Consider the following 23,068-nt stretch of genomic DNA (forward strand, 5'->3'; position numbering starts at 1 on the left):
AAATTGTCCATATGGTCAAATTGTAGATCATAATCGGCTTCAACAACAACAGTCTGAATCTTTACAAACTTTCCCTGACAAAACTCCAAGGAGTAATCGCCAGAGAAGTAATAATAATCGCCAGTCCTGCTACAATAGACAGATGAGTGGGAGAAGAGGAAACTATGAGCAGCCAGCATACAGGACCTCCCAGTATGATGACCAGTCCTCGCTCTGGTTATCCTATGATTCGCCACCCATGGACCTTGATGCACCTCCAGATGAAGGATGCAACCATTCTTCAAAGGTAACATTTTTTTCTTCTTGGACACAAAGGAACCAGGGCTCTGAAAAGTTTCTTTGATGGGTTTATGACCCTATGAACTACACGCATCTTTTTGAGAGAAGGTTTCCATTCAGTTGGTGACTTCCTCGCTGAACAATATGCAAGAGGGTTACCACATGTTATGCACAGCGATTGGGTCATGCTAAACAATGCAACCATAGCAGCATGGGACATTCTGTGATTTTAGCTTAAGATTGAAACACAAACCCAGTAAGAAATGAACACACATTTGCTTTTCATCTAAGGTTGTGTAATCTGATTATCTATTGAATGTATGTACTATTAATGCGATAGCAATAATAGGTAAGAGTATCATTTCAAGATTAATTTCAGATTTATCACATGGAAAAAGGCATCAAAAGTTTATAGAAAAAAGCTGGAAAACTGGAAATGGCCAATCCACATCTGGTACATGTATCTCTATTTATATGACAATGAGAGCAGACATACTAAATTTTTAATATGATCTTCAAAACTGGGGAACTTCTTAGCCGTGGTTAAGTACATATCATGTTGAAATCTTTCCTTTCCAACTTGCTGGTATATTCCCTTGATACTTGGAAATAGTCAGACATTGTGATCTGAAGGCCCTTTTATTTTGAGCAGAACAGATTTGATCCTGTTACAACTTTGTATGTCAGATAATAATCCTAATATAATTGTAAGATAATCTGTAAGTTTCCATCTGATTTACCTTAAAAATTACAAGTATTGGATTAGATTGTTACTTTGTTTTTATTGTCCATTAAAGATTATGATAGGTATTTCTGCAACTGTTCACTTTTACAGGTATACAACACGACTAACCAGCAGTCTAAGCAAGGACCTACAAAACGTAAGGATTATGATTACATAGATTGTATAACCATAAATAGACATCAAAATTGTTATCCTATAAAAAAAGCTTTGTACTGAAGGTACATTTAGTACTTCAAAAGCTCATATGCTATAGCTTTCATTTTAAGTGGCTAATTTTCAGACTGAAATCATTTCTGTCATAAATTTCATTAATCAGCATCATGTAAAAATCAGTTTAAGAACATAACCAAAATGAAACTAGTTTGAATAAGATAAGTTACGAGACTGGATAAATGTAAATTACCTAACTCTGGTCCCACTTGTTTGTGTAATAGGAACAGATTGGTGTGGCTTGTGTATATATCTGGATAAATGTGTATTATATAACTCTGGTCCCACTTGTTTGTGTAATAGGAACAGATTGGTGAGGCTTGTGTATATATCTGGATAAATGTGTATTATATAACTCTGGTCTCACTTGTTTGTGTAATAGGAACAGATTGGTGTGGCTTGTATAGAGTGTTAATATGGTCTTGATTATCACACCAGAGACCTGAGTTTGATTCCTGGTCGGGACACTCAAGAGGAATGTGTATTTTCCGTGTTCTCTCACATTGGCTCCTAATGAAATACCATGAGTTGTGGTATGTAGTGTCAGGTTGAAATTTAGGAAGTCTCAAGAAAAAACGAGGGAGTAGTGTAATATGAGTGTGTTGATGTGGCTTGTATATTGTATTAAATACGGTCTCTCACTCAGTTGATGGGTCGGTCTGGCTTGTATATAGTATTAAATACAGTCTCTGTCACTCAGCTGACGGGTCAGTGTGACTTGTATATAGTATTAAATACGGTCTCTGTAACTCAGCTGATGGGTCAGTGTGACTTGTATATAGTATTAAATACGGTCTCTGTCACTCAGCTGATGGAGCATGCTTCATTGACTAAGTTGATAGAGCCAGTCGATTATCACACCAGACGCCCAAGTTCAATTCCTGGTCGGGCACTTTACAGGAATGCATGTTTTCCCTGTTCTTTCACACTTCTAAAATCCTTGAAGTCATTTAACTGTGGCTTATTCCATAATATTTGTGTCTTTGTCATTTTATTTGATTGCAAGCTGAAACGTTATTCTGTTCAAAATTAAAGGAATATTACTACACTAGAAGATTCAGTCCATCATTCAAATTTTGAGACATTTTAAACCAAACTTAAAAAAGGACTAATGACTACTTGTCAAAGATGTAGAGGAACAAACATCATTATGAAGTAAGGTTATTGAAAGATATACCGGTATTGCATATATTTTCAGAATCGGTGACAGGGAAGAGGTTATCCTACAAATGTGTCCCAGGATCCAAAGGAGGTCAGACAAAGTTAGTGTTCAAAGGGAAGTAACTCTTTTTACAGACATTCCTACAGGATTTTTACAACAGTTCTTGAAAACTATTTATGCCTGTTATTGTGATATACGTACCTTCTAGACCTGCAGACTGAGTATTAAGCTCTCTCTTCCAAAGAATTTGCTTTACTGGTAGATTATCATTGTTAGTTTATGATGATCAATCTATATTAATTACCTATTTATATTTCTGATGTAATTTGTGTTTTTGAAAAAATAAATACTAACCAAAGGTTACATATTTGTTGTCTTTACTATACTTTACTTATGAATGTTCAGGAAAGTATGTTAAACTGAAGTGTTTCTAGCACACGTATATGTAATTTTATACATATATAAAATTTGGTGTACAAAAACAAATTGTGTCCTTTGTGAAACCAAATTTATATCTGAACATATTTTAAAATGTCAGCAAATTTTAATTTTGGCATCAAAGTTTCTATTTGTACAAATCAGAGTATAATTTGTAATTTCAAAAATATTTTTCTGGTGATTATTAGAGCTGGTTAAACATGACATTATGTCTGTTGGTCAAAACGTAAAATACACTATCAAACTTACAATATGATTTGTTGTCTGATAGTCAGGCTCTATCAATATCAAATGTACTTCTGAAGATCTTGTCTAAGAGCCTGGTGAATGTCAAAAAAGTAAACTCCTGTTAAAAGCGGGATTGTTTTGATTATACAACAAAAAAAGAAAATCTAAGAATATTGTGAAGATTTTTTTAATACTTCCAATTTATATGTAGCACTTCTCAGAAAGAATCCTTATTTAGTTTCTGATTAAGAACAATATCCATCCATTCACACGTACATCATATTTTTATTTAAATAACCATTACTCTTTCAGTCTACTCCATATTCAAGATATATTGGAACACATTTGGTTACATACACTACCCATACCACACTCAACACAATTATATTAAAACACACATCGTCCTAATATCATATCCATTTACACAATAAACAAATGCACTATCATATAAATCAGAATCACTGACCTAGAATTTAAGGCTGCACATTATTTATTTGTATATTTTTCAGGAAATTGTAAAACTTTATCAATTATCCCAAAGTCTTTCGCAGCTTCTGCATCCATGAATCTATGTCGCTGCATTACTTCCTCTGTAAAAGAAAGGTAAATTTTGATAAAAAGTATCAATTTATAAAATGTATCAATGTATTGAGTGGTTATACTTACCTGGTCAATCAAAAAACTATTATATCACAGGAACTGTCTTTCAAACTGTTACATAAATAAATGTGATCGCTTAATATCAATATTAATGGAAAATTCAGGCATTCTTGTTATTATTTTTTCAAAGCATAAACTTTCATATTAAGAAAATAAGTTTAATTTTTATATTGAAGTTGTGAATACATGTATATTCATATATTCTACATATATAAAACTTAAATGGAATATATCGGTTTTGAATGTGCCTGTCTGTCACACATTGGTAGGTACAAATTCATATTACACCAAGTAAAGGAAGAGTGTTCGTGTATTAGCCTCGCATTGGGTCCTTTGATGTTACTCATAAGAACCAGTATATGACAAATTGTTGTATTTAACTATATTTCAAGAAACATACTAACCTATTTCTTCTAGACTTCTCCCTGTGTGTTTGGCATATATGTTGTTAACTTGATCTAAAATTCTGGAGATTTCTTCTGCTTGAATTTCTACATCTGAGGCTTGTCCCTACAAACAGTATAACAATAATCAAAACAGCACTTTGAACCTTCTTTTATAAAAAACATTCAACAATGATTCTATTTTCCTGAAGCTAAAATCATTAAACCTGAAGTATTTCTGTTCTGGCAAAAAAGAAAGTAGTGTTCACCTGGTATATATTTACCAGCCAAATATGCCTTTAAGTTCATGAGAAGTAGTCATTCAGATGTTTTTAAAATTTTACCTCTGTGACTTTGAACATAAGTCAAGGTCATTTATTTTTGCAAACTTTGACAGGCTTCATCCTAGGAACATACCAGCCAAATATGCCTCTAGGCTTTTCAATTCATGAGAAGAAGTTGTTTAAATGTTTTAACAAATTGGACTCCTGTGACCTTGAATATAGGTCAAGGTCATTTCTTTTTGCAAACTTTGTCAGACATCATCAAAGAAAGATACCAGCTAAATACCATGCATCTAGGCCTATGATTCATTAGAAGAAATTGTTTAAATGTTTAAACAACTTTGACACCAACTTAATAAAGGATGGAGCATCAACACCAAGGATTCCGTAACCGGTAGTTTTATTTGGTTGACATGTTTCGACTAGCTAGGCTAGCTGTCATCAGAACAACGATACAAGTATTGGTATAGCTAAGGTTAAAATTACGGTTCAGTCGTGACGTAATAATGCACTGTCTTGATCACATGATGATAACAATACAGATCCTTACGCTATACAAAGTAAAAGGAACAAAGATTAAAGACTATAGATTATATACATACAAAAATGGCACAGCAATGCTGTTTATAAATTGAAGTGTTCAGTTACAATGTTCATATATTGGTTGTAAATTCAATGCATTTAGACCAGCTAGGCTAGCCGTCATTGGGAGGCAATGTCAATAAATGTTTATGATGAAATGTAAATGTTGGTTAAAAAACAGTTCAGCCGTGTCATGCTGAAGTAAAGTATTCCAACGTTCTTTCGGTAGCAATGCACATACCAGCTCCGCCATTCCTGATTAGAGAAAACATCACACACTTCCAGACTTGTAGCCAGTGTAGGAGGCAAACCGAAAGAACATCGGAATACTTTACTTGAGCATGACACAGCTGAACTGTAGCATTTTTGTATGTATATAATCTATAGTTAGCTTTGTTCCTTATACTTTGTAAAGCTTACGATCTGTATTGTTATCATCACATGATCAAGACAATGCATTATTACGTCACGACTGAACTGTAATTTTAACCTTAGCTATGGCAATACTTGTACCGTTGTTCTGATGACAGCTAGCCTAGCTAGTCGAAACATGTCAACCAAATAAAACTACCGATCACGGAATCCTTAGTGTTGATGCTCCATCCTTTATTTAGTGGTTAGTACCTATCATCTATGGAGCTCTGCTAGAATCCTTCTGATCCATCTAGGATTCTTCTACCGATACATCTACCAACTAGTACCACTCACAGGATGTTGGACTCCACCTCTTTTTATTTTTCCAACTTTGACACCAGTGACCTTGAATATCAGTAAATGTCATTTCTTTTCACAAATTTTATAAGGCTTCATACTAGGAACATACCAGATAAATGTCAATACCATTGGTCCATTGTTTATTTAGAAGTTGTTCAAAGGGAAAAGTTGACGAAGGACACCATGCCAAGGCATAAGCTCACTTAGCCCCTCAGGTCAGGTGAGCTAAAAATTGGAAATCACCATATTTTGCCTGCTAGACAATAAAATCCTTGCAGACCAAATAAGACTGAACACAACTTACACTAAGACCACTGACAGGCTGAGTGAGTGTGATTCTGGAGTGGGGTAGAGCACTTCTCATCCCTGCTGTTCCAGCTGAGAGTAGTAGAGATCCCATATCTGTAGCCTGACCCACACACCAGGTGGCTATTGGATTCCCAACAAACTGCATGGTGTCATATATACCAAGTGTTGAGGACACTCTCCCACCTACAGGAAATTTAAAACTTATTTTAATTTTCAATTTGTTATCCATTTATTTCAGTATGCACAGATATAGTGGACATAGTTTCACTTGAAGCAAATATCTATAATGTTTATAATAAAAGGATGTGTATAAGTTTTACCTGGGGCTGACTGACATAGAGACACATTCATCAGTCAGGCATAGAGTCTAGTAATTTGGTGAGTACATAGTATAGATGGAAGTGAATTGTGGGTGTATGGGGCAAAGCTCTGTGAGGAGATAGGGGTGGGCATAGATGCCTTAGATGCCTTCATGCTGGAAAGAAATTTGAATAATTTGTCAAATAATTTATTTCATATCATCATCATGTATCTGCAGCTACATGCCTGCTGCTGTACATGAACAATGACTGATTTTATTTTAAACTTATTACATGTATTTCCAGTATTTACATTTGCAGTTTTTATACATTATGGTTTTTTTTACAAAACAAAAAAGTTAAAAAAAAAAATGTTTTTCAAACATGTATGTACCTACAAATATCTGATTAGGTATAGAATTTGATTAACCAAATATTTTGAGTATTTTTCATGATATGTTGTTGATTCAAAACGGTGATTTAGAATGATACGAGACATTATATGCTTCCCTCTATCCAAGTAAAAATGGTGAGGACAAAAAAAAAGATGTGAAATTTAACACTTTGTAAACTGATACCAGTTTCCCTTTATGCTGCCATCAGAGATTTGGCAATATAAAAAAGGTTTGGTGATGTAATGAGGCAGAGTACACAGAAACTGATAGGGGTAGGAATTCCTTGAAACATGTTATTCAGATTTACCTGCACAGTTGATATACATGTGGATAGTTTGTTTGGTATTTGCTGCCTGTAAATGTAAAATCTGGGCTATCACACTCCCTGCTACCTCATCACATATCTAAAAAGGAAAGAAAAATATTCATTTATCAAATACAAGATATTTAGATGTGAACAAAAAATATCCAAGTCTTTTTTCAATAAGGCGGTACAGTTACATTTTTTTCATCTCATTGTTAAACAAGATAGCATAAATGATTCAAATAGTATTACAACCAGAACAAAATTTAACAAGATGACAATCTGTCATGCGAAAGATTGCAAACAACAAGAGTTATCTCCCTTGTCCCATTGTCTATCACTTGTTTGCCATTTATTCGAAATGCTAAATGATAAGGCAAAATGTTGAATATGAAATATGAAACACTAAATGTGACTTTTTTTTATTGTGAAGCAGTTTCAGTTTATTGACGATTATGAAATAAAACGTTTCACATTCATCAGCATTGAGCAAAATCAATTCACATAAAGTATTTATCATATGTCGTACTGGTTTTCTATAAATATCTACCACATAACAAAGTGACAATGAGAAATACTGCAATCAGATACAGAAATTCCTTCCCTCACCGTCTAACATTCTGTTGATGATGAATGTCCTTAATCCATTTTTTGGAATTGATTATTTGTTTTGGTGACTTTCGTGCGATTGGAAGTTAGATCTCTTGTAAACTATACTTTCCTTGGTTTACTGATTTCTCAACCAATTCTAATGAAACTAAATGTAATTGTACGTCCAGTACATTAGATAATTGTGTGCATGTCGTTTGTTTCTTACTGAATAATTTTATTTTCTTACATCCTTTTATGTATAGTATTATGCATTTTATGTAAGCAGAAATTAAGTCTGCAGTTCTTTCACTGTTTTTTTTATTATGTGCAATACCCGTATATATATTCCCTACACTATACACACTGTAAATGGTATATTTTACTAATGTTTCAATTTTCTCAGGCATCAGTAATCTTAACACATCCCAAAAACAGATCTCGCATTTGGATAAGGAAAAAATCTTACTTATATATTCTGAAAATTGGCATTTTATGTCTAATGGTTTCAGGTTCAATGATTTTTGAACCAAGTGTTGGTAACTATAGTTTATGTACTAAGTTATACATTGTGTGTGGCCTGTGATAGCTTATAATGAAATATTATATTAATTCATACCACCAGTAAATCCAATTCATTATTCATTATCAATATTTCTAAATTGATTGATGGAATTTCGTTCAGAATATATTATTTTAATTCTTGTTGAAAAATGATTGGATTGCAATGATTGGCTTTCTTTTGAAGGTCCTGTTTAATCTGGATATCTTACTGGCTGTACTCACAGGTGTCATGATGCAGATTATTCTTTGTTGGAGTAGGTGGGCGTAAATGTTGGTTACTGGTTGGTTTTCTTCAACACGATAGTTATTATAGGTTTTTCTATTCATTGTATGGTGGATCAGTCGTGTTTGAATTCTTCTAGGCACCAAACGCAGACATCTCTGAAAATAAAATTAAGATCATTTCAACATTTTTTAAAGAAATTAACAGCATTACTGTCAGTTCTGTTTAAGATATATTTTCTAATAAAGAGAAAGTGATGAAGGTTCTTGAGCAATAAACCAGAAATCAAGTGACAAATCAGGAAATTTGGCATTAAGATTGGCTCTTGATCGTCCTGGTTTGTCAAAACTTTATTTTTCACCAAGCGACACGTAATTCAATTCAGTTTTTATTTTATCTGAATGTTGAAAAACTTTACCGGATCAACATGTTGGAGTTAACCGATTACTGAAAGTGGTATCTTTCCCTCAATTGCACAACTAATACCCTTTGAGGGATCGTACCCAATCTGTTCTATATAAAGTTCTTTAAAATGCCAAGAAACCTCAAGTCGTTGCATAAGGTGCTTGTCTATATGAGTTAGATACACGTCGCCAGAACACTGGCGTTCCTCGGCGAGACGATACCCGGACAAGGGAGGAGTCATGAAGACGGAAAACCTGTCAATCACTGAGTTAGATCATGCAAATGATTAACTAATCTGAACATGACCCTGAGGCAAATTCCTGTCTTTATTCGTAAGTGTTGTCACGGACTGATGTTGCTGCCTATGCAGGTATCCGATTGACCATTCGATTTTAGGTAGATCTGTCCAAATCTAGTACCAGAGTATACACAGACACTAAGGTTCTGATTGAACATATTGAGATATCGATGGTTGACACGTTTGCTAAATCGTTTTCCTTAAAGAAAGTCACAAAATGATCAAATATGTTGACTTGTCATCTATACATGCAGAATAGTTTATAACAGTACCTGCAGCAACGCCATTTCGGAAGAAGTTGCGTCAAATTCTGCTTCCGGACATAGGCTAAAATGCAAATTGAAATAGTTTTTTCCGGATTTATGTAATACAAATTTGGACTGGATGCAAAATCTTAAATGCCGAAAATATTGTCACACCTTTAACGTACTTTTTTCATAACATATTTGCTTTTTTTCAAACTAATCGACATTAAGTTTCATTGTCATACAATAGATTTTTCTCGCTACCGAATGCATCTCAGGCTTCGGCGTTTTGGTACGCGGACATAATTCTACTTCCGTTAGAAAACATGGCCGATTCGTAACAACAAAACGACAGAAGTTTTATGTTACTTAAATTTTTGGCCAATTTATGACGGATTAGAATGGCAGCTACGATCCGAAAGGATACGTTCGTGTTATCTGAGTAAGTTGTTTCAATGCCTTGTAATAGTTCATCATTCTTGATACTTTAATTAAAGCGTTTAACCTGTACGTTTTCGTTGCTAAGGAAGCTGCAGGTGCCCTTCTTCAGTTTCTGTCTGTTAGTTTTCTATTATCGTGGTGTATATCTATTTGTAATGAATTTACATCCTTATATAGTTTCTTGCATTTGAAAAGAGAAAAATAACTCTGCTTAAAGCACGAAATAATGTTGAAGTTTACTCTTTCAAAACCATGCACAGTTTGTGCAGAAGTTACACTGTTCATTGTAAATGCTGATTGTGGTGAATTATGTGTAAAATTTGTACACGTATTCATATCTACACGTGTTCATCTAACATGAATTTAATCTGAGCTACTGTAAATACCATTATTATTTGCAAATTATAAACTATATCAATTTTGCAATGTAAATACTATTAATTATTTGTTTCTGTATATTTATATTACATGTTTCTTTGTTTGTGTCGTTAATGTTTTGATGAAAAACCTTTAGTTGCTATATTTCACTTTTTAGCAGCCAGAAAAGTACAGACAACATGTCGGGAATAGATAGACAGAATGTGATGAGGCTACGTATAAACAGAATAGCTTTGGTCCAGGAACTGAAGGTTGATCATATCATTGGAGCCCTCATAGAACAAAACTTACTTAACAATTTTGACCAGAGAAAGATTGCGCATGGTACTACACATGCAGACAAAGCCCGTATTCTCATAGACTTACTGCCCTCAAAAACAAATGTCCCCGATTGGTACAATATATTTCGTGATGCTATGATGAATCCAGATGCTGGCCCAGAGGTCAGGAAGAGGTATAGGTCTTTGGTGGAGTTCCTTGATAACACTGTCATCCATCGCCCAACCTCACAAACTGCAAAATTTAGTGAAACAATGGACAAAAGGAGGCTACCTCATTACAATCCAGTACCACCCATCATCAAGGACAGTAAGAATCAGTCCAAACCTCAAAATGTCCTCAATCTTGATGAGGAAAGACGTGGGGCTCCTCCAGACCAAGAGATGGAAAAACAAACCAAAGACATGATACCAGAACGTGGGGACAAATTGACTCCCTGGAATCAAGACAATCAAGAGTCCATGACCCTTGTCAAAGGGTTTTTCCAGCAATGGGTGCCAACTCCAGATAACTTCAGATCACTTTTACAGGTAAATCTTAAACATTGTACATTCAAAGTTTTATATCAAATAACAATTGTAAATATATACACGTACTTTCCGCCATACTTCATTATCAGATTTGCTGTATTTGTCAATTGAGAAATGTTTGTGCTGGATTATCAGGCAAGGAAAGCTGCTGGAAATCATTTTCTTTCTTGAAAAACTTGAAAGGCAATTGAACCAAAGGCAGTTCAGCTACAGAATTTTGTCTTGTTGTTGACTTCTCAGAAACTTAAACATTATGTATTTATATATTATTAATTACTGTATCTTACTTTATCTAGTATAAAATATGTCTGGTAATAAGCCCACCCATATTTATTGCTGTTGTGTCGAGTTACCATCAGCTACTATTTCATTGCCTTGTATTAAGCCCAACCCCTGATTCTGAATAAGAAGTTATTTGTGGTGGTTATTACAGTAAACATATGATAAACAGCTTTTATGTAATATATCTTCATAAAAAGGTTCCTGAGGGTCATTTCCAAGCTCTTCAAGAGTCCAATCACCCTGATGACAAAGCACAGCTTGCCTTAGAGACAAAAGCTTTGGAGAAAATTAGAAAGTTGGAACTAGTTGCTGTTCTGGGAAGGAGAAAGCAGCTTCCTCAGGGTTTTGAACTCTGCATGTGTGATGTGGTACATGAAATTTTATTTGACTCTGAAAACTATCACCTTTTTTTCAAATACTTTCGAAACCTTCAAGAATCTGAAGTCCATCTACTCAGTGACATTGTGGATTCTTATTCTTCTGTAATGCAAGCACTGGATCCATCAAAATCAAGTGATGATACCAAACAGGCAATCAAACTGGGTTATCATCTGATAGACTTCCTTGCTGAGTTTGGATACTTCAAGGAAGCAGAGCTCATCATGGCGGTCCTTCTGATTGTTCTAAACCAAACTGACAACATCGAGACATGGATGACCAAATACAAAGGTTTTGTGAAGCTGATGCGGCTGCGAAATATGAATTATAATTTCAGTGGAACATACACTGCCTATTCAATGGCTACTGAGATGATGTGGAAGATAGATAAGATGTCCTTCGGAAAGGACCTGATACCAAAGGCAGAGTTATACAACGAGATCTGCCAGATGATGTTAGAGCGTGGATCTGTGAATGCTGCTTTTGGCTGGGCACAGAAAGCTCTTAAGGTAAAAAAAACAGCTTCCTTCACAATCTTGCATCACATAAATTGATTTTGAATAAATGAACCTTGATGAATATTTTTGGAAACTATTTAACTTAACACAGAGTTAAATTGAAATTTAAAGCTTTTAAGCCAAGTCATTTTTTCTAAGCTGTAGTCATGGTTAATTCTCAATTTCACTGGTGGGGTGGAGGGATGGGAGATTTTTAAATGTTCTTCAATCAGAGGCAAAAGATGTCTCATGTGCATGATTTTTAAATTGTTATATGACCAAGGACATGCCTCTCTTGTGAGATATCCCACAGGTTTCCAAAAACTGCAATATTAGCCTGAAACTGGTCAATTCCGACATAAGAGGTACCATTGCCAATAGATAACCTTGACTGAAAAAGTAACAGGGAATTTCCATGACATGAAGTTATCATCACAAATTGATAACCTAGACTGAAAATGAAGTTATAATATGGACATCTTAAATGCCATGTTATATAACAAAACAGGAACTTTTTGTGGCCTCAGTCTCGAGTTAACAAATCCTCATATCAACCTGGACAAAGGTTTGCTAATTGTGTAATGTTGCCTTCATACATTTTGTATTTGATTGGTTTATAACATGAAACAAATAAAAAGAATATTGAATTAAATATTGGAGAATTAACGAACGTGTAATGCATTTGATGTCCTTACAGTAGACTTTGTCTTGATTCTTAATCAGTGATATTTCTGAGCTTAATCTGATACAAATTGTACGAAATATATAAAACTTACATACATTTATTGGTAGGAGGTCCAGTAAGGCAGTAGAGGCACATCTGCTGTGTACTTTGTACATTCATCAGGAGTTTACACCTGAAAACATTACCCTCAAATTGATTTTTAAATTTATATTTTACATTTCATTGGTAAAATATAATGTTTCTATGAGTTTTATTGCAGAAGGACTGATATGTATGATTCTTTGTTTGGTAGGAGGTTGGGGAGACTGACTCTGTGAATGTTATCAATATCCTATGTACAGCTGTGATAGCCTACTGTTCCAAGTGGCAGGTGAAGCGAGCCGAAACACTGGCCATACAGGTCGTTCAGCAGGCCAGGTGAGTACTCTGAGTTCCTGATAAATTGTTTGAGTGGATGACCTTTGCTACTGACCTTTTAAACCATCTTGCTAAAATTGAGAAAAAAAAAGGTTTAATAATCCTCTTTCTAATGAAAACACCAATAAAAATCACTTTATACTCAATATTATTGCCAGTTGTGATGAGTATGTGTACAGCATAAGTTGTTACAGTGTACAAGGTTCTGTTGTGATGAGTATGTGTACAGCATCAGTTGTTACAGTGTACAAGGTTCTGTTGTGATGAGTATGTGTACAGCATCAGTTGTTACAGTGTACAAGGTTCTGTTGTGATGAGTATGTGTACAGCATCAGTTGTTACAGTGTACAAGGTTCTGTTGTGATGAGTATGTGTACAGCATCAGTTGTTACAGTGTACAAGGTTCTGTTGTGATGAGTATGTGTACAGCATCAGTTGTTACAGTGTACAAGGTTCTGTTGTGATGAGTATGTGTACAGCATCAGTTGTTACAGTGTACAAGGTTCTGTTGTGATGAGTATGTGTACAGCATCAGTTGTTACAGTGTACAAGGTTCTGTTGTGATGAGTATGTGTACAGCATCAGTTGTTACAGTGTACAAGGTTCTGTTGTGATGAGTATGTGTACAGCATCAGTTGTTACAGTGTACAAGGTTCTGTTGTGATGAGTATGTGTACAGCATCAGTTGTTACAGTGTACAAGGTTCTGTTGTGATGAGTATGTGTACAGCATCAGTTGTTACAGTGTACAAGGTTCTGTTGTGATGAGTATGTGTACAGCATCAGTTGTTACAGTGTACAAGGTTCTGTTGTGATGAGTATGTGTACAGCATCAGTTGTTACAGTGTACAAGGTTCTGTTGTGATGAGTATGTGTACAGCATCAGTTGTTACAGTGTACAAGGTTCTGTTGTGATGAGTATGTGTACAGCATCAGTTGTTACAGTGTACAAGGTTCTGTTGTGATGAGTATGTGTACAGCATCAGTTGTTACAGTGTACAAGGTTCTGTTGTGATGAGTATGTGTACAGCATCAGTTGTTACAGTGTACAAGGTTCTGTTGTGATGAGTATGTGTACAGCATCAGTTGTTACAATGTACAAGGTTCTGTTGTGATGAGTATGTGTACAGCATCAGTTGTTACAGTGTACAAGGTTCTGTTGTGATGAGTATGTGTACAACATCAGTTGTTACAGTGTACAAGGTTCTGTTGTGATGAGTATGTGTACAGCATCAGTTGTTACAGTGTACAAGGTTCTGTTGTGATGAGTATGTGTACAGCATCAGTTGTTACAGTGTACAAGGTTCTGTTGTGATGAGTATGTGTACAACATCAGTTGTTACAGTGTACAAGGTTCTGTTGTGATGAGTATGTGTACAGCATCAGTTGTTACAATGTACAAGGTTCTGTTGTGATGAGTATGTGTACAGCATCAGTTGTTACAGTGTGCAAGGTTCTGTTGTGATGAGTATGTGTACAGCATCAGTTGTTACAGTGTGCAAGGTTCTGTTGTGATGAGTATGTGTACAGCATCAGTTGTTACAGTGTACAAGGTTCTGTTGTGATGGGTATGTGTACAGCATCAGTTGTTACAGTGTACAAGGTTCTGTTGTGATGAGTATGTGTACAACATCAGTTGTTACAGTGTACAAGGTTCTGTTGTGATGAGTATGTGTACAGCATCAGTTGTTACAGTGTACAAGGTTCTGTTGTGATGAGTATGTGTACAGCATCAGTTGTTACAGTGTACAAGGTTCTGTTGTGATGAGTATGTGTACAGCATCAGTTGTTACAGTGTACAAGGTTCTGTTGTGATGAGTATGTGTACAGCATCAGTTGTTACATTGTACAAAGTTCTGTTGTGATTGTGATGAGTATGTGTACAGCATCAGTTGTTACAGTGTACAAGGTTCTGTTGTGATGAGTATGTGTACAGCATCAGTTGTTACAGTGTACAAGGTTCTGTTGTGATGAGTATGTGTACAACATCAGTTGTTACAGTGTACAAGGTTCTGTTGTGATGAGTATGTGTACAGCATCAGTTGTTACAGTGTACAAGGTTCTGTTGTGATGAGTATGTGTACAGCATCAGTTGTTACAATGTACAAGGTTCTGTTGTGATGAGTATGTGTACAGCATCAGTTGTTACAGTGTACAAGGTTCTGTTGTGATGAGTATGTGTACAACATCAGTTGTTACAGTGTACAAGGTTCTGTTGTGATGAGTATGTGTACAGCATCAGTTGTTACAGTGTACAAGGTTCTGTTGTGATGAGTATGTGTACAGCATCAGTTGTTACAGTGTACAAGGTTCTGTTGTGATGAGTATGTGTACAACATCAGTTGTTACAGTGTACAAGGTTCTGTTGTGATGAGTATGTGTACAGCATCAGTTGTTACAATGTACAAGGTTCTGTTGTGATGAGTATGTGTACAGCATCAGTTGTTACAGTGTGCAAGGTTCTGTTGTGATGAGTATGTGTACAGCATCAGTTGTTACAGTGTGCAAGGTTCTGTTGTGATGAGTATGTGTACAGCATCAGTTGTTACAGTGTACAAGGTTCTGTTGTGATGGGTATGTGTACAGCATCAGTTGTTACAGTGTACAAGGTTCTGTTGTGATGAGTATGTGTACAACATCAGTTGTTACAGTGTACAAGGTTCTGTTGTGATGAGTATGTGTACAGCATCAGTTGTTACAGTGTACAAGGTTCTGTTGTGATGAGTATGTGTACAGCATCAGTTGTTACAGTGTACAAGGTTCTGTTGTGATGAGTATGTGTACAGCATCAGTTGTTACAGTGTACAAGGTTCTGTTGTGATGAGTATGTGTACAGCATCAGTTGTTACATTGTACAAAGTTCTGTTGTGATTGTGATGAGTATGTGTACAGCATCAGTTGTTACAGTGTACAAGGTTCTGTTGTGATGAGTATGTGTACAACATCAGTTGTTACAGTGTACAAGGTTCTGTTGTGATGAGTATGTGTACAACATCAGTTGTTACGGTGTACAAGGTTCTGTTGTGATGAGTATGTGTACAGCATCAGTTGTTACGGTGTACAAGGTTCTGTTGTGATGAGTATGTGTACAGCATCAGTTGTTACAGTGTACAAGGTTCTGTTGTGATGAGTATGTGTACAGCATCAGTTGTTACAGTGTACAAGGTTCTGTTGTGATGAGTATGTGTACAGCATCAGTTGTTACAGTGTGCAAGGTTCTGTTGTGATGAGTATGTGTACAGCATCAGTTGTTACAGTGTACAAGGTTCTGTTGTGATGAGTATGTGTACAGCATCAGTTGTTACAGTGTACAAGGTTCTGTTGTGATGAGTATGTGTACAGCATCAGTTGTTACAGTGTACAAGGTTCTGTTGTGATGAGTATGTGTACAGCATCAGTTGTTACAGTGTACAAGGTTCTGTTGTGATGAGTATGTGTACAACATCAGTTGTTACAGTGTACAAGGTTCTGTTGTGATGAGTATGTGTACAGCATCAGTTGTTACAGTGTACAAGGTTCTGTTGTGATGAGTATGTGTACAGCATCAGTTGTTACAGTGTACAAGGTTCTGTTGTGATGAGTATGTGTACAGCATCAGTTGTTACAGTGTACAAGGTTCTGTTGTGATGAGTATGTGTACAACATCAGTTGTTACAGTGTACAAGGTTCTGTTGTGATGAGTATGTGTACAGCATCAGTTGTTACAGTGTACAAGGTTCTGTTGTGATGGGTATATGTACAGCATCAGTTATAACAGTGTACAAGGTTCTGTTGTGATGAGTATGTGTACAACATCAGTTGTTACAGTGTACAAGGTTCTGTTGTGATGAGTATGTGTACAGCATCAGTTGTTACAGTGTACAAGGTTCTGTTGTGATGAATATGTGTACATCATCAGTTTTTACAGTGTACAAGGTTCTGTTGTGATGAGTATGTGTACAACATCAGTTGTTACAGTGTGCAAGGTTCTGTTGTGATGAGTATATGTACAACATCAATTGTTACAGTGTACAAGGTTCTGTTGTGATGAGTATGTGTACAGCATCGGTTGTTACAGTGTAGTACAAAGTTCTGTTTACAGATGTATAGATTCAAGAACTACACATTTTTTTTAAATTACTATTTTCTTGAAAAATAGCCCTCTATCACCCTGGATCTGTGTATTGATTTGGAGGTAATCAGAGAGAGATATTTTCATCAACCATTTAATCGTTTGTTATTTTAAAGACACTTGTTGTAAATGCAAATAATCTTTTTAAATGTTATTATGAAATTGCCTTATATTTTTCTGACCAGAACCACGTTTGGTCCAAGACACCCAATGTACCTGAAAGCTCTCCTTGCGTTCTGCCATTTCTCAAATGAGTTCAAGCAGGATCAAGCTGGTTTAGATGTGGCTCTGGTGAATATTTTTACAATGTATATTCAAGAACAAATCAATTTATTAATTAAAATAAATAAATAAATGGATAAAATATGAAGAAAAACTTTTTTTTTAAAATAATATTTTACCCTTCCTGATTGTTAGAACAATAACTTGTCACTTGATTCTAATAAAAATACAAAGTGACCGGGCATAAAAATATACATGAAAAAGGAAAATTTGGACTGTAATTTAACATGACTTTTTGATTTCAATTACATGTTTTGAGATTTTTATGTTACAGTTAGTATAGTTTCGTTTCTTTAGGTTAATAAAACCATGTATTGGCCTCATCAAAAGGCTGTAATTGTATAATATCAATTTGTTAGTTGAATAAATCTATGGAGAGCTTCGCTGAATCTTGTGTATAAATCATTTATATTTAAATACAAGAGAAACTGATGAAGTGTTGGTGTATATTTTGTATTTGGTTTGTTAATATAGATTTATTGGGTCATATGTATCTTGTAATAACTCCATCTGACCAACTACTGCCACCTTTCTGTTAGTCAAGTTCTGGATGAAAATAACATTTGTTTGTAATTTTACAGAACAGCAGTAGTTATATGTGGGCATATCATGTACCAAGCACCAGGAGTCCATTCAATATATCTATAAATATGATATTTTTAATATATTAAGTGAGTGACTCAGGAGTTTCCATGATGATCTGTTATTGAAATTTACCCCAAAATCATTAACAAGTTTGAGCAATGTATATATTTACTGACAATAAGCCTAGGGTGTCAACTCACAAGTGTCTTATCTTGTGCGTATAAAAGCTGGTATTTTCATTTTGAAGAAAATCTAAAAGAAAGCTAATGAATGTTGAATGCAGACGTATGTTCATTTCTTACCAGCATGCATTAGAGGTGGCCCATAAAATCTATGGCTGTGATATGATCATGACTGCCCTGGCCCATCGAGCTGTTTGTAAGGCTATGCTGGTCCTGCAGAAGTTTGATGACTTCAACTATGATGAGCATGCAAATGAGGGATTGAGGAAAGCACGGATTCTCCTGCGAGACAACCATCCTATGTTGTATCTTTTCCTCCATACTGCAGGTTAGAATTCTCCATAAATCAACAATGACATCCATATGTCCTGTGACATTTAGGAAATTCAGAAGATCTTGATGTTGTATATTGTATTTTTCATACCTACTACAATATGGAAATCCTTATGTGCAAGTTTTTGATTCTGATGATTATTTTTATAATTTAGAAATTTCTTGAAATTGAGTGTATCTTTTTTATGTGCAATTTCTTTTGCAATCATTTTTATCAGTTAAAAAGTTATGGTCTGAATTTAAAAAAAAAAGAAAAATCACTTCAAAGCACTAACATAGATGTGTTGGAAATTGATTCATCCCCGTTACTTCAAGGAAGCGACATATTTCAATTATGTACATTATCTTATGCATTTCCCATTCTGATTGACAAGTTGATAATTTCCAGGAAAATGAAATAACTCTTTATGAGCTTATTTTTTACAAACAAGTGAAAATTTCAACGTTTTTAAAAGTTTTTACAAATTTCTAAAAAGTGGTCAACCTTTTATTTTGACTAGAATTAAGTGATGCGTAAATTATCTTTAACTTACTGATAACACCTGCATTCACTTTTCATTTATTTTCCATTAAATATAATTTTTGTCCAATTATAGCCACAGCTCTCCAGTGGAAAGCCCTTCACTCTTCGAAGGACATGATGAGTGCGACATTGACATTAGCCGAAACAGAGGCAAAGATTGCTATCGGTATAGTTGAAGAATATTACGGCGATATTAGTGTGAGGGCTGCCCAAATGTATTCCCTTCTCGGGCAGATCTATTCCAAGATGGATAGGTATGCTGCACTTTATGATTGTATCCATTTTTCTGCTTTCATGGAAAGGCTTTAATGATATTTGTACAAAGATTATGTGAGGATCAAGTTATTTTATGAAGTGAAATTTTAGCATGTATAGGAACCATCTTCTTAGATAGCCAAGATCAGTAGCCACCTACTGTTTTTCCAGAGAAGTAAATAGGTGGTAACTCTTTGCCAGGGATGGTCAATGCTTGCATTATGCTTGTTCACAAGTCAAATTCAAATCCTAATTACAAAGTCTGTAGATTGATCAATCACCTTGTTTAGTAAGCATGTTCAAATTTTAGAGGAGAGGAGGATCAGTGTTTGTGAGAGCCAATTTTTAAGTGATTAAAAACCTGAAATGATTTCTCTATATCTAGCTATATGTATTTAAAAGTCCATCGCTCTCTGGTCTCTGGTGTTATTGTCTAGACTACAGGATGCTATGGAAATGATTTCTCTATATTTTTACCTGTATATTTCATCAGCCATTGTTTTCTGTTGTTGTTTTGTAGACTACAGGATGCTGACAAAATTATTTCTAAATATTTACCTGTATATTTCATCAGCCATTGTTTTCTGTTGTTGTTTTGTAGACTACAGGATGCTGAGAAAATTATTTCTAAATATTTACCTGTATATTTCATCAGCCACTGTTTTCTGTTGTTGTTTTGTAGACTACAGGATGCTGACAAAATTATTTCTAAATATTTACCTGTATATTTCATCAGCCATTGTTTTCTGTTGTTGTTTTGTAGACTACAGGATGCTGAGAAAATTATTTCTAAATATTTACCTGTATATTTCATCAGCCATTGTTTTCTGTTGTTGTTTTGTAGACTACAGGATGCTGACAAAATTATTTCTAAATATTTACCTGTATATTTCATCAGCCATTGTTTTCTGTTGTTGTTTTGTAGACTACAGGATGCTGAGAAAATTATTTCTAAATATTTACCTGTATATTTCATCAGCCATTGTTTTCTGTTGTTGTTTTGTAGACTACAGGATGCTGACAAAATTATTTCTAAATATTTACCTGTATATTTCATCAGCCATTGTTTTCTGTTGTTGTTTTGTAGACTACAGGATGCTGACAAAATTATTTCTAAATATTTACCTGTATATTTCATCAGCCATTGTTTTCTGTTGTTGTTTTGTAGACTACAGGATGCTGAGAAAATGCTCTATAAGAGTGCTATGTGCTTCAAGATTTGTCTGAATCCCAACAGCAACTTCCGCTTGCTGTCTATGGCTACCCTTGGTACTTTCTATAAGATCTTTGACAAGCCAAAGGAAGCTATCCTCATGTTCAATGACGTCATCACAAATTTAGGTATTTACAGAATTATATATATATACAATATATACACCTCAAGAAACAGGCTTTATTTGATTCTTTAATAATTTTAGGAAAACTCAAAAAATACTTTTTATTGTTTGTCAGTTTTGAATAGAATTATCTGTAGACATCATATTTTTGTCTTTGTGTTTTATTTACGATCAACAGACTTCTGGCATAATTTTTGAAATACACATAAGAGTACTAGTGAACCCTGTAAGATATTGAAACGTGTCATTATCATCTTATTACAGTTCTTCTATTGTCTCTAATTGTTAACTGGTTTGATCTGTTTTCCATTTTAATGAATTAATAAATGATTTAATTCCATTTCTGCTGAACAGAACCCTGTGGTGTATATCTGAAATGGGTTCATGTGTGCTTTGAGCACCTGATAAGCACACTCCAGTCAATCAACATGAACAAGGAGGCTGACGAGGTCCAGATCAAACTGTCACAGTGGCTGCGGGACCATCCTGTCTATGAGAGAGTGATCAGTGTTGAAGATCTGCAACAGAAAGCACAGCCTTTCTCTCGCTTCATGGAGGAGTTTGATATCTGGGAAAAACATACAAAGAAGATTTTGGCGGCAGTATTAAAGAAGGATAAATGAAGCTCGGGAATTAACAATTCTGAAACTGTCTGTGATGGATTTAAATATCCTCACTAAAAGGATTTAAGATGGCCAAATTTATATATTTTTTTCTAGGATCAAATACTTCACATTTGTTGTAGTTATTGCATTTTGATAAATTCTCCTGATTTAGATCATGAATAGCATTTGAAACTGAAAATTTATTTTCTGTTGAGTATAGTATGCTTAGATGTGAAATAAAAGGTAACATTCAACAATGTTGTGTACAAAATAAACAAAATCTGTGACCTTGTCCAATGATTGATTTCAGACACTGTATCAAATTCAGGTGTCAAACTTGACAGAATTTAGAATATAAGTGTTACTTTGAAGAAAGGTAAGATATTATATGTACAGCTTTATGTTGGTTATATACAGGTGTAATAAACTACTGTAAAATCATATATATTTCTTGGACTCGTATCCTTTGGGATTTTCCATAATTTTTTTTTTATATCTTATTTCTTGAATAGATAGAACTCAGGAACACTGATAGTGCAAAGATAATATTATCATTTATCTTTTATCATTTTGTGGTCATTTAAATTCAATTATTGAGATTACCCATGAAATCAAAGAAAATAAATATCCCTCAAAAATCAATAATTACACAGCATCTGTTGACCTATTCTCACTCTCATTACCTACATTGAAAGCAATATGTAAGTAGGGTGTTATCTGTGGAAATGTCAAACCTAGAACAATATTGTTAAAGATTCCTAGAGTTTGTAAACTAACATTGATATATCTTGATAAAACAGTAGTACATTATGTTTATGTATAGTCTGTTAAATGGGATATTGCATGAAATATTAAAGAAAAGACAGATAAAAAATAAAAAACATACTTAAAAAAAATATGGTGAATTCATCTGTATCATTAGAAACGGATGCTTTATTTTAATCTTAACTGACCCTAACTAATTGATCACTGATTTCCATGGAAAAAAATCTAAAAGGCCTTTATCTTAAACATAAAAAGAGCAAATAATTTGATGATATTTCAACATTCTCAGCATTCCTATACTAAACATTTTAACAATCTTTGTTTATGATAATGTGATTTTCATACATTTAGTAAACTTTTTTCTATGTGATATTGATGATGCTGTCTTTGTTATTTGTTTGACAATATTTTGGTGTATTTTTATACATATATTAACTTTTATTGGAAGAGTTTCTTCAACATAAATCTCTCTATTTTTGTAAGACTTTATCTATGAATAATTACTTTTGCCAAGCACTGTTACTATTGATAGATGTATGGATTCTGTAAATGTTGTCAAACTTCTAAGAAATGTTGTTGCTTCTTTGAAGTTTTGATGTCTTTATTTTGTTTGAAATCCTGTTGTTTTTCTGTGTTTTAGATGATGTTTCCCTACCATGTAACTTTAACATGTTTACATACATATGAAATGTCCTCTTGTCTAATTTAGTGTTCTATATATAAATGTCGAACAAGGAACATGTATTATATATTCTTAAAATGTAAGCATGCAGTCAGTCTTTCTTGTCTTTAGAAGAAATTGGCGTTCATGAATATTGAAATATTTTACATCTTTAAAAGGAGACATACATGCATGTAAAATTACAATGGTTTGCTTTATATAGAATAA

The 23,068-nt window shown here is 34.4% G+C and overlaps 2 protein-coding genes and 1 long non-coding RNA gene across 3 annotated transcripts; 2 read left to right on the top strand and 1 right to left on the bottom strand.

The window, feature by feature from the left end:
- Positions 1 to 200: 200 nt before the first annotated feature.
- LOC132561355 (uncharacterized) lies at positions 201 to 2,612 on the top strand. Its single transcript, XR_009554691.1, has 3 exons — positions 201 to 286; positions 1,115 to 1,160; positions 2,433 to 2,612. It is a non-coding gene; the product is annotated as an uncharacterized LOC132561355 (long non-coding RNA).
- A 637-nt stretch (positions 2,613 to 3,249) lies between these two features.
- Positions 3,250 to 8,510, bottom strand: LOC132561373 (ATP-dependent Clp protease proteolytic subunit, mitochondrial-like). Its single transcript, XM_060226098.1, has 5 exons — positions 8,367 to 8,510; positions 6,996 to 7,092; positions 5,990 to 6,177; positions 4,127 to 4,232; positions 3,250 to 3,652 (listed from the first exon to the last, which is right to left on the bottom strand). Exons 1-5 carry the CDS (start codon positions 8,469 to 8,471, stop codon positions 3,549 to 3,551), a joined length of 600 nt encoding a protein of 199 aa, XP_060082081.1. The 5' UTR covers positions 8,472 to 8,510; the 3' UTR covers positions 3,250 to 3,548.
- A 1,206-nt stretch (positions 8,511 to 9,716) lies between these two features.
- LOC132561393 (amyloid protein-binding protein 2-like) lies at positions 9,717 to 21,494 on the top strand. Its single transcript, XM_060226117.1, has 9 exons — positions 9,717 to 9,757; positions 10,295 to 10,943; positions 11,423 to 12,112; positions 13,078 to 13,202; positions 17,498 to 17,603; positions 18,485 to 18,689; positions 19,291 to 19,471; positions 20,641 to 20,813; positions 21,164 to 21,494. The coding sequence occupies exons 1-9, from the start codon at positions 9,717 to 9,719 to the stop codon at positions 21,430 to 21,432; spliced, it is 2,439 nt and encodes an 812-aa protein (XP_060082100.1). The 3' UTR covers positions 21,433 to 21,494.
- The last annotated feature ends 1,574 nt before the right edge of the window (positions 21,495 to 23,068 follow it).

Source organism: Ylistrum balloti, unplaced genomic scaffold, assembly GCF_031769215.1.
Source record: "Ylistrum balloti isolate Yb309-2 unplaced genomic scaffold, AGI_CSIRO_Ybal_v1 Utg371196, whole genome shotgun sequence".
In the NCBI taxonomy this organism is placed as follows: Eukaryota; Metazoa; Mollusca; class Bivalvia; order Pectinida; family Pectinidae; genus Ylistrum; species Ylistrum balloti.